Source organism: Anomaloglossus baeobatrachus, chromosome 6 (assembly GCF_048569485.1).
Source record: "Anomaloglossus baeobatrachus isolate aAnoBae1 chromosome 6, aAnoBae1.hap1, whole genome shotgun sequence".
NCBI lineage: Eukaryota > Metazoa > Chordata > Amphibia > Anura > Aromobatidae > Anomaloglossus > Anomaloglossus baeobatrachus.
In genome coordinates, this window is record NC_134358.1 from 412,662,475 (window position 1) to 412,677,956 (window position 15,482).

Below are 15,482 nucleotides of genomic sequence, written 5' to 3' on the forward strand. Positions count from 1 at the left end.
AAATTCCCTTTGATTATAGCACAGGAGGCTGACACTTGAATTGGCTTGTCCGTGTTAAGCTCAGTATTCAACTGACAAAAAGGTTGGAGACCAACCCTAGTCCCCCATCTCCTACATTGCGCTTGTATTAGGTAAGAGGGAGAGTTAAAGGGTCTCATCTCTTACGTTGCGCAGTTCAGTTGGGGGTGGGTATTGCTAGTTGCCATGTTTCTGAAGCCCGGCACAATGAGCAGCGTTCCATGCAACCTAGAACTAAAACCGGAAGAGTGGGCACATCCAAACAAAGTATAGCAAGAGGCCATGAGCACATCAATGCTGACCGCTGTGGCCCCTGCCTGTACTTTGTGCCCACTCTTTTTTGTTTTTAAGTATAGATGCCAGCAATGTCTTTTCCTGCATTTAGCACTTGTGGGCCCTGGCAGTGAGTACATGTAGTGCTCTGAAAGTACAGCCAAGGGTCACAGCGCTGAGCTTTGATGTGTTCACCCCCACAGCACTAACAGCGTTGTGAGGATCTCAAACACTTTAATCACACTGCAGTCACCAACAAAATGGTGCTACAATGTGATTAAAAGGTTTTCCTCCCACTTTCTTTTGCCAACGACGAAAAGGAAAGGAGTAATGTCACCTTTGTGTGCAGTGCCAGCTTGCTTTTCCAGCAGTCATAACTTCCATGGTAGAGGTGATCTGCCCTCTTTACTCAGATTCCCTTTAATAAACCCCTCCAAAAGAAATCTCTTACCCAGACTGTGTATATTCCTGCATGACAGACGCCACTCTCTGAACTAACTGTGCTGTTGGGATAGGTTCCTGATACACGAGGTAATACTGCTGGGCGAGCTTTCGGGCCCTCCGGACAAGGACTCTAACAAGGAAATGAAAACAGACTTTAGTGCATGACAAGAATCAGAGTACGGGCCGATATGTCTCGTCAATGAGCGGTGATCACTGTAAACTGGGTAATGTGTTACCTGTAATCTGGGCCCATGCCGCTGTAAACCATGCCTATGTGTTTGGTGATGGGTTCCACTTTGTGTACACTCTGCTCATCATACAATATGGATTTCTGTTTTTTCTCAGTTGCCAAAACGACCCCATTTGCAGCTAAAAAAAAAAAAAAATAGAAATGTTAACACTTCAGTAAAGTACACAGATGAGTTCACATAAAAGCGGTAATCCTATCTCACAGTGATGCTACATTCTGGTGGCAATATGACATTCCTCGCCCTTACCCGGCTGCCATGTACATATACTTTGGCGTTGGTTTACTCAGCAGCTAATTCCCCTACTGTTTGGCCAGTAGTTATGTAGATATGTACAGCTACTTTTGCTACAACAGAAGAATTGACAGGTTGGTAAGCTGCCTGTGTATCACACACGGGGAGACCTGGGCATCCCCCCCATCTATGCAGCTTTTATTTCCTTAATGACTGTTTTTCTTTCCCCAGTCTTCCCGCTCTGCATTTCAGCACATGATAAAAATGATAGAAGCATGGACAGTTTCAGAAGAAATTAAAGCTGCCCCGTGATTCGCTGCCGTGCCAAAAACTGTCATTGAGTTTTCATGAGTGAGTCCATACTGATAATGATATGACTACTGGGGTTATTGGGTATTTTCATGACCATGTATGTTAGGGTTAGGCCTCAGTTGCACTTGCGCATAACTTCCAATGCAGGAGCATCAGAAGCGATCTGTTAATGGCCCTCTGCTGCAGGTGTGAGCCAAGGGCCGTGCGATCGGGTCACGACTGCCGAGAAGGGGTGGGGGGGGGGGTGGGGGGGGGGGGGGGAGAGAGAAGGTTGTTAAATCACCCTCTCCCCATTTCCTCCCCGGCCTGTCTCTGCATACATCGCACTGTACTCTGTTGACATGCGAGTGCAGTGCGATGTTTCACAAGTACCCATAGACTTGTATGGGTTAATGTGAGCAGAGACTCACTGCCAAAACGCAGCATGCTACGATTCATTTCTCATGCCGACGTGGCATGAGAAATAAATCATAGATGGACACTGCCCCATAGTTTTGCACTAGAGTGAAAGCAATCCAATGTTTTAATCGGACTGCACTCGTCTGGGCAAAACATAAGTGCAACAGAGCCCTTAAAATGAACCTCGTCAGGCAGGTTCACCCCAGCACTGCTACAGGGGAATTACAGGTCTCATGCTACGCTATTGTCAGTCACCTGCAGCAGTACTGGGAGAAGCCAGCACTGGACTAGTCCAGTATCCAGCCAGACCTTTAAACTAGAATATATCTGAAACGCTGAGATGTTTCAGAGACCGATGTACCTGGCTGCCCAATTCATGCTGCCCATGGTTTGGGCATCATAAGTCAGATAACAGGCTCTCTCTAACCCCTTCACAACCTTGGATGTACTGGTACATATACGGTCATGTCCGTCCCTTTGATGCTCGCCACGAGGCCGCATGTTTCCCAGCACATTCCGCACATCTGATCAGCAAACAAGTGCCTCAAAAAGGTCCGGGTGCTTCTCTGACCCACCGACGCCAGTTAAGTCTCACAATCTCAGACGAAGGGAATTTTGTTTACTTACCGTAAATTCCTTTTCTTCTAGCTCCAATTGGGAGACCCAGACAATTGGGTGTATAGCTTCTGCCTCCGGAGGCCACACAAAGTATTACACTTAAAAGTGTAAAGCCCCTCCCCTTCTGCCTATACACCCCCCCGTGCATCACGGGCTCCTCAGTTTTGGTGCAAAAGCAGGAAGGAGGAAACTTATAAATTGGTCTAAAGTAAATTCAATCCGAAGGAAGTTCGGAAAACTGAAAACCATTCAACATGAACAACATGTGTACACAAAGAACAACAGCCCGAAGGGAACAGGGGCGGGTGCTGGGTCTCCCAATTGGAGCTAGAAGAAAAGGAATTTACGGTAAGTAAACAAAATTCCCTTCTTCTTTGTCGCTCCATTGGGAGACCCAGACAATTGGGACGTCCAAAAGCAGTCCCTGGGTGGGTAAAATAATACCTCGTAATAGAGCCGTAAAACGGCCCCTTCCTACAGGTGGGCAACCGCCGCCTGAAGGACTCGCCTACCTAGGCTGGCATCTGCCGAAGCATAGGTATGCACCTGATAGTGTTTCGTGAAAGTGTGCAGGCTCGACCAGGTAGCCGCCTGACACACCTGCTGAGCCGTAGCCTGGTGCCGCAAAGCCCAGGACGCACCCACGGCTCTGGTAGAATGGCCCTTCAGCCCTGAGGGAACCGGAAGCCCAGAAGAACGGTAGGCTTCGAGAATTGGTTCCTTGATCCACCGAGCCAGGGTTGATTTGGAAGCCTGTGACCCTTTACGCTGGCCAGCGACAAGGACAAAGAGTGCATCCGAGCGGCGCAGGGGCGCCGTACGAGAAATGTAGAGTCTGAGTGCTCTCACCAGATCCAACAAGTGCAAATCCTTTTCACATTGGTGAACTGGATGTGGACAAAAAGAAGGTAAGGAGATATCCTGATTGAGATGAAAGGGGGATACCACCTTAGGGAGAAATTCCGGAACCGGACGCAGAACCACCTTGTCCTGGTGAAACAACAGGAAAGGAGCTTTGCATGACAGCGCTGCTAGCTCAGACACTCTCCGAAGTGATGTGACTGCTACTAGGAAGACCACTTTCTGCGAAAGGCGTGAAAGAGAAATATCCTTCATTGGCTCGAAGGGTGGTTTCTGAAGAGCCATCAGCACCCTGTTCAGATCCCAGGGTTCTAACGGACGCTTGTAAGGAGGGACTATGTGACAAACCCCCAGCAGGAACGTGCGTACCTTTGGAAGTCTGGCTAGGCGCTTCTGAAAAAACACAGAGCGCTGAGACTTGTCCCTTAAGGGAGCCGAGCGACAAACCCTTTTCCAATCCGGATTGAAGGAAGGAAAGAAAAGTGGGCAAGGCAAATGGCCAGGGAGTAAAACCCTGATCAGAGCACCAGGATAAGAATATCCTCCACGTCCTGTGGTAGATCTTGGCGGACGTTGGTTTCCTGGCCTGTCTCATAGTGGCAATGACCTCTTGAGATAACCCTGAAGACGCTAGGATCCAGGACTCAATGGCCACACAGTCAGGTTGAGGGCCGCAGAATTCAGATGGAAAAACGGCCCTTGAGACAGCAAGTCTGGTCGGTCTGGTAGTGCCCACGGTTGGCCCAGCGTGAGATGCCACAGATCCGGGTACCACGACCTCCTCGGCCAGTCTGGAGCGACGAGGATGGCGCGGCGGCAGTCGGACCTGATCTTGCGTAACACTCTGGGCAACAGTGCCAGAGGAGGAAATACATAAGGCAGTTGAAACTGCGACCAATCCTGAACTAATGCGTCTGCCGCCAGAGCTCTGTGATCTTGAGACCGTGCCATGAATGCCGGGACCTTGTTGTTGTGCCGGGACGCCATTAGGTCGACGTCCGGCATCCCCCAGCGGCAACAGATCTCTTGAAACACGTCCGGGTGAAGGGACCATTCCCCTGCGTCCATGCCCTGGCGACTGAGAAAGTCTGCTTCCCAGTTTTCTACGCCCGGGATGTGAACTGCGGATATGGTGGATGCTGTGGCTTCCACCCACAGCAGAATCCGCCGGACTTCCTGGAAGGCTTGCCGACTGCGTGTTCCGCCTTGGTGGTTGATGTATGCCACCGCTGTGGAGTTGTCCGACTGAATTCGGATCCGTTTGCCTTCCAGCCACGGCTGGAACGCCTTTAGGGCAAGATACACTGCCCTTATCTCCAGAACATTGATCTGAAGGGAGGACTCTGGCTGAGTCCAGGTACCCTGGGCCCTGTGGTGGAGAAAGACCGCTCCCCACCCTGACAAACTCGCGTCCATCGTGACCACCGCCCAGGATGGGGGTAGGAAGGATTTCCCCTTCGACAATGAAGTGGGAAGAAGCCACCACCGAAGGGAGGCTTCGGCTGCCTGAGAAAGGGAGACGTTCCTGTCGAGGGACGTCGACTTCCTGTCCCACTTGCGGAGAATGTCCCATTGAAGTGGACGCAGATGAAACTGCGCAAAAGGAACTGCCTCCATTGCTGCCACCATCTTCCCTAGGAAGTGCATGAGGCGCCTCAAGGGGTGTGACTGGCCTTGAAGGAGAGATTGCACCCCTGTCTGTAGTGAACGCTGTTTGTCCAGCGGAAGCTTCACTATCGCTGAGAGAGTATGAAACTCCATGCCGAGATATGTCAGTGATTGGGCTGGTGTCAGATTTGACTTTGGAAAATTGATGATCCACCCGAATCTCTGGAGAGTCTCCAGAGCAATGTCCAGGCTGTGTTGGCATGCCACTCGAGAGGGTGCCTTGACAAGCAGATCGTTTAAGTAAGGGATCACCGAGTGTCCCTGAGAGTGTAGGACTGCTACCACTGTTGCCATGACCTTAGTGAAGACCCGTGGTGCTGTCGCCAGGCCGAAAGGCAGTGCCACGAACTGAAGGTGTTCGTCCCCTATGGCGAAACGCAGGAAGCGCTGATGCTCTGGTGCAATCGGTACGTGGAGATAAGCATCTTTGATGTCGATTGATGCTAGGAAATCTCCTTGGGACATTGAGGCGATGACGGAGCGGAGCGATTCCATCCGGAACCGCCTGGTTTTTAAGTGTTTGTTGAGCAGTTTTAGGTCCAGAACAGGACGGAAAGATCCGTCCTTTTTTGGCACCACAAACAAGTTGGAGTAAAAACCGTGACCCTGTTGCTGAAGAGGAACAGGGATCACCACTCCTTCTGCCTTCAGAGTGCACACCGCCTGAAGAAGAGCATCGGCTCGCTCGGGGGGCGGAGATGTTCTGAAGAATCGAGTCAGAGGACGAGAGCTGAACTCTATCCTGTAACCGTGAGACAGAATGTCTCTCACCCAACGGTCTTGTACCTGTGGCAGCCAGGCGTCGCAAAAGCGGGAGAGCCTGCCACCGACCGAGGATGCGGTGTGAAGAGGCCGAAAGTCATGAGGAGGCCGCTTTGGGAGCGGTTCCTCCGGCGGTCTTTTTAGGACGTGACTTAGACCGCCATAAATCGGAGTTCGTCTGACCCTTCTGTGGCCTGTTGGACGAGGAGAATTGAGACCTGCCCGCGGGCCGAAAGGACCGAAACCTCGATTGTACCTTCCGTTGTTGAGGTCTATTTGGTTTGGACTGGGGTAAGGAAGAGTCCTTTCCCTTGGATTGTTTAATGATTTCATCCAATCGCTCACCAAACAGGCGGTCGTCAGAAAATGGCAACCCGTTTAAGAACTTTTTGGAAGCAGAGTCTGCCTTCCATTCACGTAGCCACATGGACCTGCGGACTGCCACCGAATTGGCGGATGCTACCGCCGTACGGCTCGCAGAGTCCAGGACAGCATTAATGGCGTAGGACGCAAACGCCGACGCCTGAGAGGTTAAGGACACCACCTGCGGAGCAGAGGCACGTGTGACTGCATTAATCTGCGAGTGACAAGCTGAGATAGCTTGGAGTGCCCATACGGCTGCGAATGCCGGAGCAAAGGACGCGCCGATAGCCTCATAGATGGATTTCAACCAGAGCTCCATCTGTCTGTCAGTGGCATCTTTGAGTGAAGCCCCATCTTCCACTGCAACTATGGATCTAGCCGCCAGTCTGGAGGATCCACCTTGGGCCATTGAGCCCAACTCTTGACAACGTCAGGGGGGGAAGGGATAATGTGTGTCCTTAAGGCGCTTAGAAAAGCGCTTATCTGGACAAGCTCGGTGTTTCTGGACTGCCTCTCTGAAGTCGGAGTGATCCAGAAACGTACTCATTGTACGCTTGGGAAACCTAAAACGGAATTTCTCCTGCTGAGAAGCTGACTCCTCAATTGGAGGAGCTGGGGGAGAAAGATCCAACACCTGATTGATGGACGCTATAAGGTCATTCACTATGGCGTCTCCTTCTGGTGTATCTAGGTTGAGAGCGGCTTCAGGATCAGAATCCTGATCTGCCACCTCCGCTTCATCCTCTAGAGAGTCCTCCTGCTGAGACCCTGAGCAGTGTGATGAAGTCGAGGGAAGCGGTCTGGGACTGCGGTCCGTGTCAGAGACCTCACCTTGGGACCTATGAGTCACCCCAGGAGCACTTTGCTGCTCCAACCGAGGGGGGCCTGGGGTCAATGATTCAACAGTGCCCGGGGCCTGTGTTACCGGCCTGGACTGCAAGGCTTCTAGTATCTTAGCAGACCATTTATCCATAGTCTCAGAAAGTTTGTCAGCGAATACTGCAAACTCCGTCCCTGTCACCTGGACAGTGGTAGCAGGTGGTTCCACTTGGGCCACCAGTGGCAGAGGCTCCGGCTGAGTAAGTGCCACAGGGGCCGAGCATTGCACACAATGAGGGTAGGTGGAACCTGCCGGTAGTATAGCCGCACATGAGGTACAGGTTGCAAAGTAAGCCTGTGCTTTGGCACCCTTGCTTTTTGCGGACGACATGCTGTTGTCTCCTCTGAGTACAATCCGGGAGGGTATATAGCCAAAAACCAACAGTGCGACCGTACAGAGTAAATGTATAGCATATTATATATATATATATATATATATATATATACACACATACATACATACATACATACATACATATACACACACACACTTCGGCACCCAGGGGGGCCAGCACCTAGAAAAAGGTGCGGCTTACCGACCGCCCAAAGCGGTTGTGTGACCACCAGATTCCCTGCCTGGGCCTCCCAGAGCCGTGTTGTCTCTCCTCTCCAGCTTCAGAAGTGCTGACAGGAATGGCTGCCGGCGTTCTGTGAGAAGGAGGCCGTGGGCGTGCCCTAGAAAGTGCGGGCATCTGGTGCCACACGGTGCTCAGTGAGGGGGGAGGATGATACAAAGTATGCTCCAGCCCTCAGCGCTGACGTCCAGTGCAGCGTCCCTCCCTTCCCCTGACTGGCAGGCCTGGGGGCGGGAATATGCGGCACTAGGCCGCAGAAGCCGGGGACTAAAGTTATAAGCGCGGCCGGCAAACAAGCGCGGTCAGCGCGGTAGTCCCGGCGCACTAACACACCCAGCAGTGCTGCAGCGTGTATGACACAAGCGCTCCATGCGCCGTCCCCACGGGGACACAGTACCTCACAGTAGCAGGGCCTTGTCCCTGATGATACCCAGCTCCTGTCCAGCAGATTCCCCAGGGGCTGCGGAGGGAGCACGGTCCCAGTGCCTGGAGACCGATTAGGATCCCACTTCACCCAGAGCCCTTAAGGGATGGGGGAAGGAAAACAGCATGTGGCTCCTGCCTATGTACCCACAATGGGTACCTCAACCTTAACAGCACCGCCGACCAGAGTGGGGTGAGAAGGGAGCATGCCGGGGGCCCTGTTATGGGCCCTCTTTTCTTCCATCCGATATAGTCAGCAGCTGCTGCTGACTAAATTGTGGAGCTATGCGTGCATGTGTGCCTCCTTCGCACAAAGCATAAAAACTGAGGAGCCCGTGATGCACGGGGGGGGGGGTGTATAGGCAGAAGGGGAGGGGCTTTACACTTTTAAGTGTAATACTTTGTGTGGCCTCCGGAGGCAGAAGCTATACACCCAATTGTCTGGGTCTCCCAATGGAGCGACAAAGAAAACAGGATTTAACACGAGCCGTCAGCGAGCGCGTCATTCCCCACTTCCATCGGAGGCCCTGTGACGTGTCATGGGGCGCGCTTGGATTGTTATGACAGCCAGGGGTCATCTGATGCCCCCGTGTGTCATGACGTGGTTCCTGTGAACGCCAGCTGAGCACCAGTATTGACAGGAAATCAGCACTTCTGCTGTATAGAGCGGTGCTGAAGCACTATGTACAGCACCAGAGATCAGAAGATCGCAACTTCAAGTTCCCTAAGAGGACTGATAAATACAATAGAAAAAAAACCAACACATATTTGGAATCACCACATTCAGAAATGCCTGACCTATCAAAATATGAAATAAAATAATCTGATCAGTAAAGGGTGTAACGAGAAGAAGGAGGGGGGGGGGGGGGATTTCTTTTCTTTGGTCACCTGTTATGATCCGGTAACTGGAGGATAGCAAAAAAAACCACCCACTGGTAAAAAACCACGAAGAAAACAAGAGTAGTTGGAACCAGGGCTGACCGCAATCCCCTGAGTATCAGACCACACTAGAAGTAGCCGTGGAGCATTCCTAAACACCTAGACGCCTCATCACAGCCTGAGAAACTAGCTAAGCCTCACAGAATAAAACCAGGAAATCGACCTTGCGTCAGAGAAGTCCCCAAAGGAGTAGATAGCGCCCTACATTTAAAGATTACGGTGATGAAGGAAAACACAGATAGGAAAAATAGATTTAGCAAAGGCGAGGCCCGACTAACTTGATACAAAGAAAAGGAAAGGAAACTGATTGTGGTCAGTGCAAAATCCCTACAGAAAAATACCAAACTCCTGATAGTAAAAAAAAAAAAAAAATGACCCTGGGGGTCATACAACCTCACCCCCACTGTATCAGGTACTCCTGTAAATAATGGGAGAACAAAATACCAAAAACACACAATACAGAAGAGCAAATAATCAAATTAGAAAGGGATAAAATCACTTTTCCTACAGGAGAACTAGCACAGGGGGAATCCCCATGCTCACAACACAAGAGAAACAGAACTACACCTGCAAGAAAACAGATACAAAGAAAAACAACACCCTAAGGTGTAAACCAGGAAGCAAGGAAAAAAAAAAAAAAAAACTTAGAACTTATCTAGAGTAGTCTTGCTCAGGGAAACCGGGACGGAAAGAACGCCAAGCCAGGAACAGAGACTGAGGAATATACAATTAGGCCGGCTTCTCACTTGCGAGTTTCTCGCAGTAATGCAATGCGAGAAAATCTCGCATTGCACTCGGACACATGTTATTCAATGAATCAGCTCCCATCTGCTATTTTTTTCTCACTCCAAAATCGGACTGAGCTGCTATTTGAAGAGTTTCTCGCGCTAGTCTCTCCAATGCAACTCTATGGGAGCGTGGCGAAGAGAAAAAAAAAAAAAAAAAAATATCACACGGACCGGCACTCACACCATCCTAGTGACATCGTTTTTCTAAATACATTAATCGCATGTTTCTCAAAACACTGGAAACAAGTGAGGTCTCACAATGTCGGTCAGAGATTGACCGACATTGTGAGACCTCACTCATTTCCAGTGTTTTGAGAAACATGCGATGTCAGTCGGTCTCTCTCTCTGTCCATGTCGGTCTATTCCTTCCCCCTCCCCTCCCATCGCATACTCACCGATCCCCGGCGCGGTGCTGCACAGCGTTCACACTGCTCCGGCGGCTTCTCTTTTGAAAAAGCCAGCCGCTCATTACTCAATCTCGTATTCCCTGCTTTCCCCGCCCACCAGCGTCTATGATTGGTTGCAGTCAGACACGCCCCCATGATGAGTGACAGCTGTCAATGCAACCAATCACAGCTGCCGGTGGGCGGGTCTATATAATGTAGTTAAAACAAAAAAAAACAAAAAAAAAACACAACACCACCACACACACAACCGCTCTTCCCGTTTTGCCCTGGTGCGTTGGCAAACGGGGTAATAAAGGAGTTAATGGCAGCCCATAGCTGCCAATAAGTCCTAGATTAATCATTGCAGGAGTCTATGAGACACCCCCAATGCTTAACCTGTAGTTTAAAGTGAACACACAGTGAAAAAATCCTTTATTTGCAATAACACGAACAAATACCCTCGTTCACCACTTTATTAAGCCCCAAAAACCCATCCATGTCCGGCGTAATCCACGGAGGTCCCGCGTCGCTTCCAGCTCTGGTACATGAAGGTGACAGGAGCGGCAGAACAACACCGCCGCTCCTGACAGCTTCACGCAGCAACTGAGGTATCGCGATCAGCTGTGCTGTCACTCAGGTTACTCGTGGCCACCGCTGGATCCTCCAACTGTGACTGCAAGTCGCCAGAGTAACAGCGATGAAGTCACAGGTGAGTTGCGGTCACAGGTGGAGGATCCAGCTAGCCGCGGGTAGCCTGAGTGACAGCAGCGCTAATCGCGCTGCTCAATTCAGTCACTCAGGGGGATTAGCGGTCACCGGTGAGTCCTTCACAGGTGACCGCTAATCAGAACGCGACACACAGACAGAGCCGCGGTATGACAATGAAATCGAGTGAAGTACATCCGACTTCATTCTGATCGTGTGGCTCTGTGTCTGCTGTCAGTGACATAGAAAAAAGGGATCCCCCATACGCATCAAACACGCATTACACACGCTCTGCTAGTCATTAAATAATTAAAAAAAAGCATCACACTTGCATTGCACACTGACCTAACGTGAACTAAAATCGGCCGACTTTTTTTTCAGGCAAGTCGGACCGATTTTACACGCATAAATGTGTTTCCAACCTTATAACCGGCGCCAGCAAGGTAAAAAGTGCTCTCTATATAGACCAGACTTGTCTGCAATAGGACTTCCCTAATTTCCAGTTAACGCCGACACCTGTCTGAGTCACAGGCTCAGATTCAGCTCTACTACCATTCCTGGCCACCAGAAGGAGCTTCAAAACAGCACCCACACAGATGACATTAACAAGTCACCTCAACATTGCAATGCAAGAACAGGTGAACAAAACAGTGTGCACCTACCCCACAAATGGTATTATTTACATCAGCTCAGGACACAAAAGCAGTCCCAAATACCGAAAAATGGGACCGTTATGGATCTCGGAAAATAACTACAAAACCGCATATTATTTTATTTTATTTTTTTTCACGATTTCACCACACTTGGGAGTTTTTTTCCCCCCATATTCCAGTACAATATGTGGCAGAATAAATGGAATTCAAAAGTACAACTCATTCTGTAAAAACACTAGCCCTCATTAGGCTATGATGATGTGAAAAAAGGAAAAAAAATAAATAAATAAAATGTATCATTCTTTGAAGAAAGGGAGGAAAAAAACAAAACAAAAATTGCTGGGTGATGGTGGTGTTAAACCTGTTTTTTAATGAGAAGAGACTTGTGTAAAGTCTGTTTTTTGATGATTCTATCGCAGAATGCCACATATGATCAGGGTTCATCTACAAGGTTGTATTTAGCCTGCCCTGCAGGATAAGATCTGCATTATACCACATACCTTTGATCCCAACAGATGGCGCTCCCGCAGCTACCGCAGCCAATGCATACTCAATCTGTACAAGTTTACCTGAAGGACTAAGGAAAGAAAAGGCTGTTAGTGGAGACGAGGAGCTGCACAATGCAATACAATGACCAGTCATTACCAAAAATACAGATATGTCAAGCAAATAAGGAAACAGCTTTGTTGGAGGGTCATCCCATACCCCCCCCCCCCATCAGTTTCTGAGTAATTTGTGAATAATTTCAAAAACGTTTTTATCTGCAAATAAAATCCACAGCAGAATACTGGAGGGAATAAGTAGAACTTAATGATCTGCATGTTTTATGTGCTTTTTGGGGGGCAGACTTGCAATGATAAAAGGCTTGTGCATCCAGCGTCACTATTCACTTCACCTGAAGAACGTACAACAGTCCCCACAACTTTATGAATAACATTACATACACTGTAAAGACTGAAAAATGGAAGAAACGTCAACTGCACACTGGAAACATAAGGGTGCTTTACACGCTGCAACATCGCTAGCGATCTTGTTAGCGATGTAACACACCAGATCGCACATACGATTTGCCGAGATCGCACATGTGACCGGCGTAAAAAAAAACAAACAAACCCCTATGTGCGATCTCGGCAAATCTTATCTGCGATCTGGGGTGTCATATCGCTAACGAGATCGCTAGCGATGTCGCAGCGTGTAAAGCACCCTATATAGAAAGAAAAAAGTGAATTACTGAAAGTCAGGCTGTGCACAACAGAAAATCCAACACATTTCCAAATTGTGTCATCGGACATGTTGTTAGCTCCAGCCTATAACTACAGCAGTCACAGCACAGCTCTGGGAGGCTGCGCCCATCCTCCGCCTTCCTGCTGGAGTGAAAGTGAAAGCTGGAACGCTGTGTCATGCCTGTCCGGGCAATTCCCCAAGTCATTCAGCTACAGCTTAGGAGCGGTGGAAGGTGCTGGACTGTAGTCACTGAAGGCACAGTGTCACATATTTCAGGTCAAGACCCTGATGTAGCGAGTAGCAGTAGAAATTTCGATGCCTTTTATATGCCCACACAAAAAAAAAAAAAAAAAAAAAAAAAAAAAATCCACATTTTTAATACAAATGCAGTGATGGAAAGCTGCACATTGGTGTACAGAGAATGACGTTATCCGGGTGCAGATCCAGACAGAGTTATGGAGGCAATTTTATCAAAACCACATCCATTTGTAATTGTTACTTAAGGGTATGTGCACACGCTGCATTTTGGTTTGATAACACTGCACACTGGCAGAATTTTGAAAAAATTAAAAACAGTGCGTTTTACAAAGAAAAAGAAAAAAAAAAAGCAGTAAAGTTGTGTTTTGACCGTGTTTTCCCTGCATGTTTGTTGCATTTTGGACAGTGCGTTTTCAGATTGAGAAGTCAATGGATAGAAAATGTTGACAAAACACAATGAAGAATGAACATGCTGCTTTTTTTGTAAACGTTTGTGACAAATATCTGTCAAAGAAAACACTGGCAAAAAACTGCAACATGCGGATGGAAAGTCAGATTTCTCAGACTTTGCTGGGGAAGCAAAAGCATGGAGTTTACCAATGACTGCAGTTTAAAACGCAACGTGAGCACATAGCCTTAAGGGGGAGCTCTCCCCTCACCAGCCGCCCTCCCAACTCCTGCTGGCCAGTGTCCTTCTGAAGAGGACAGCTTACGTCAGTATACTGGTGCCACTGGACCGAACTGTGCGCTCCTACACTAAAGGTGGCTTCATCGTGCCCTCCAGGCATCCAGCCAGCCTTAGATCAGTGCGTACAGGGCTGTATAGAAATAGCCTGTAAGGACTGATCCCATGCTCAGCCACAGGGATAGACTGTAGTAGTGTCTGGTAGTTTTGAGAGCGGGCATCAAAATAAATTAAAGGGAATCGTCACCAGGTTTTTGCCACCTAATCTGAGAGGAGCATAATGTAGGGGCAATGATCCTGATTCCAGCGATGTCACCTACTGAGCTGCTTAGTGTAGTTTTGATAAAATCATACTTTAAATCAGCAGCAGATGATCATTACAGGACTACTTTGTGTGCTGCAGGTAGTCCAGCATATTCATGAGCTCTGTATAACTGCTAGATCTGCAGCAGAGAAAACATTGATTTCATCAAAATGACAACAAATGGCTCAGTAAGTGACACATCGCTGGAATCAGCATCTGTCTCTACATCATACTGCTCTCAGATGGGGGGAGCAAAAACCTGGTGACAGATTCCCTTTAAAAATCCCTCCACTCTTAAAAAATTTAAAGGGTTAAGATTAAAATTGCAAAAAAAAAAAAAAAAAAAAAGTACTTTGCAATTTTAACCATGTATGTTGTTGAGACAAACTCTTTACTGCTTCAGAGACCAACAGAACACAAAATAAATGTATCCCCACCTCCCTGACCCACACCACGATCCCTGGTGGACATTTACCATTATATCCAGGAGCCACAGCACTCATGGTTTTGTGTAACAAAAGTGAAGGAGAACATGGAGGTCACCCCCCCACCCCACTGCCAGAGACCCTCCACTGCCAGAGACCCTCCACTGCTGACCAAGCCTGTGCACAGCCCCCACAAGGGGGACACACAGGACACCCCCACTCCCTCCATTGCTGGTGACCCTCCACTGCAGATCTAGCTTGTGCTCTGCCCCCAGAAGAAGGACACACAGGACACCCCAGTCCTTCCATTGCTGGGGACCCTCCACTGCTGACCTACCCTGTGCACAGCCCCCGGAGGAAGGAACATGCAGGGCATCCCCATCCTTCCACTGCTCGGGTTCTGTCGCTATTACTCGGTGTTATCAGCCATGTGACAAAGGTGTGGGCGGAGGTTGCCTGCAGTGTCGGAGTCTGTACCCTCCTGATCACAGGCTTCCCCCACTCAGTGGTGCCATGTGATGATGGGCACAGCAGGCAGATAACAGCACGAGGCATGGCACCAGTCACACACTGCGATTATCAGCCGCACTTCACATCCCTCTCACGCTGGGCTCAGGCCGGCAGGCAGCAGGGTGACGGTGCAGAGTGTGTCTGAGTGAGCCCACAGCCAGCCGCGGGGCTCAGACACACGGGGGCCGGGGGTGAGGCTGCCGGGCCTGGCTCTGACACCGCACGGTCACCAAAAAGCCGCACACAGAACCGCACTCACCTGAAAGTGGTCAGAGAGAAACTATAACCGCGCTCCGCCATCTTCTGTCTGCTCCTCCTCTATGTGAGCAGCACGGAGAACGTCACTACGTCATCGCGTCACTTCCTGGCCGGGTGCGCACTGCATGATGGCGACTGTAGTCCGTACACGAGACAGCACGCCTTCTATAAACTGTCTTTGTGTGTTACATATTGTCGTTTGCTTCTATTCCTAACATATACATCCACAAATTGTATAGAGCGAGAGATATTTCAATGTCATTTATAACT

The 15,482-nt window shown here is 49.3% G+C and overlaps 1 protein-coding gene across 1 annotated transcript in view; it reads right to left on the bottom strand.

The window, feature by feature from the left end:
- The window catches only part of PSMA2 (proteasome 20S subunit alpha 2), a 57,896-nt gene extending 42,575 nt beyond the window's left edge, over positions 1-15,321 (bottom strand). Inside the window, exons 1-4 of the mRNA XM_075316599.1 lie at positions 15,214-15,321; positions 12,049-12,125; positions 972-1,104; positions 743-865 (exon numbers count right to left, since the gene is read on the bottom strand). Coding sequence (XP_075172714.1) covers positions 743-865; positions 972-1,104; positions 12,049-12,125; positions 15,214-15,254 — 374 coding nt within the window. The 5' untranslated portion in view covers positions 15,255-15,321. The remainder of the gene's footprint in view (positions 1-742; positions 866-971; positions 1,105-12,048; positions 12,126-15,213) is intronic.
- Between the last annotated feature and the right edge of the window lie 161 nt (positions 15,322-15,482).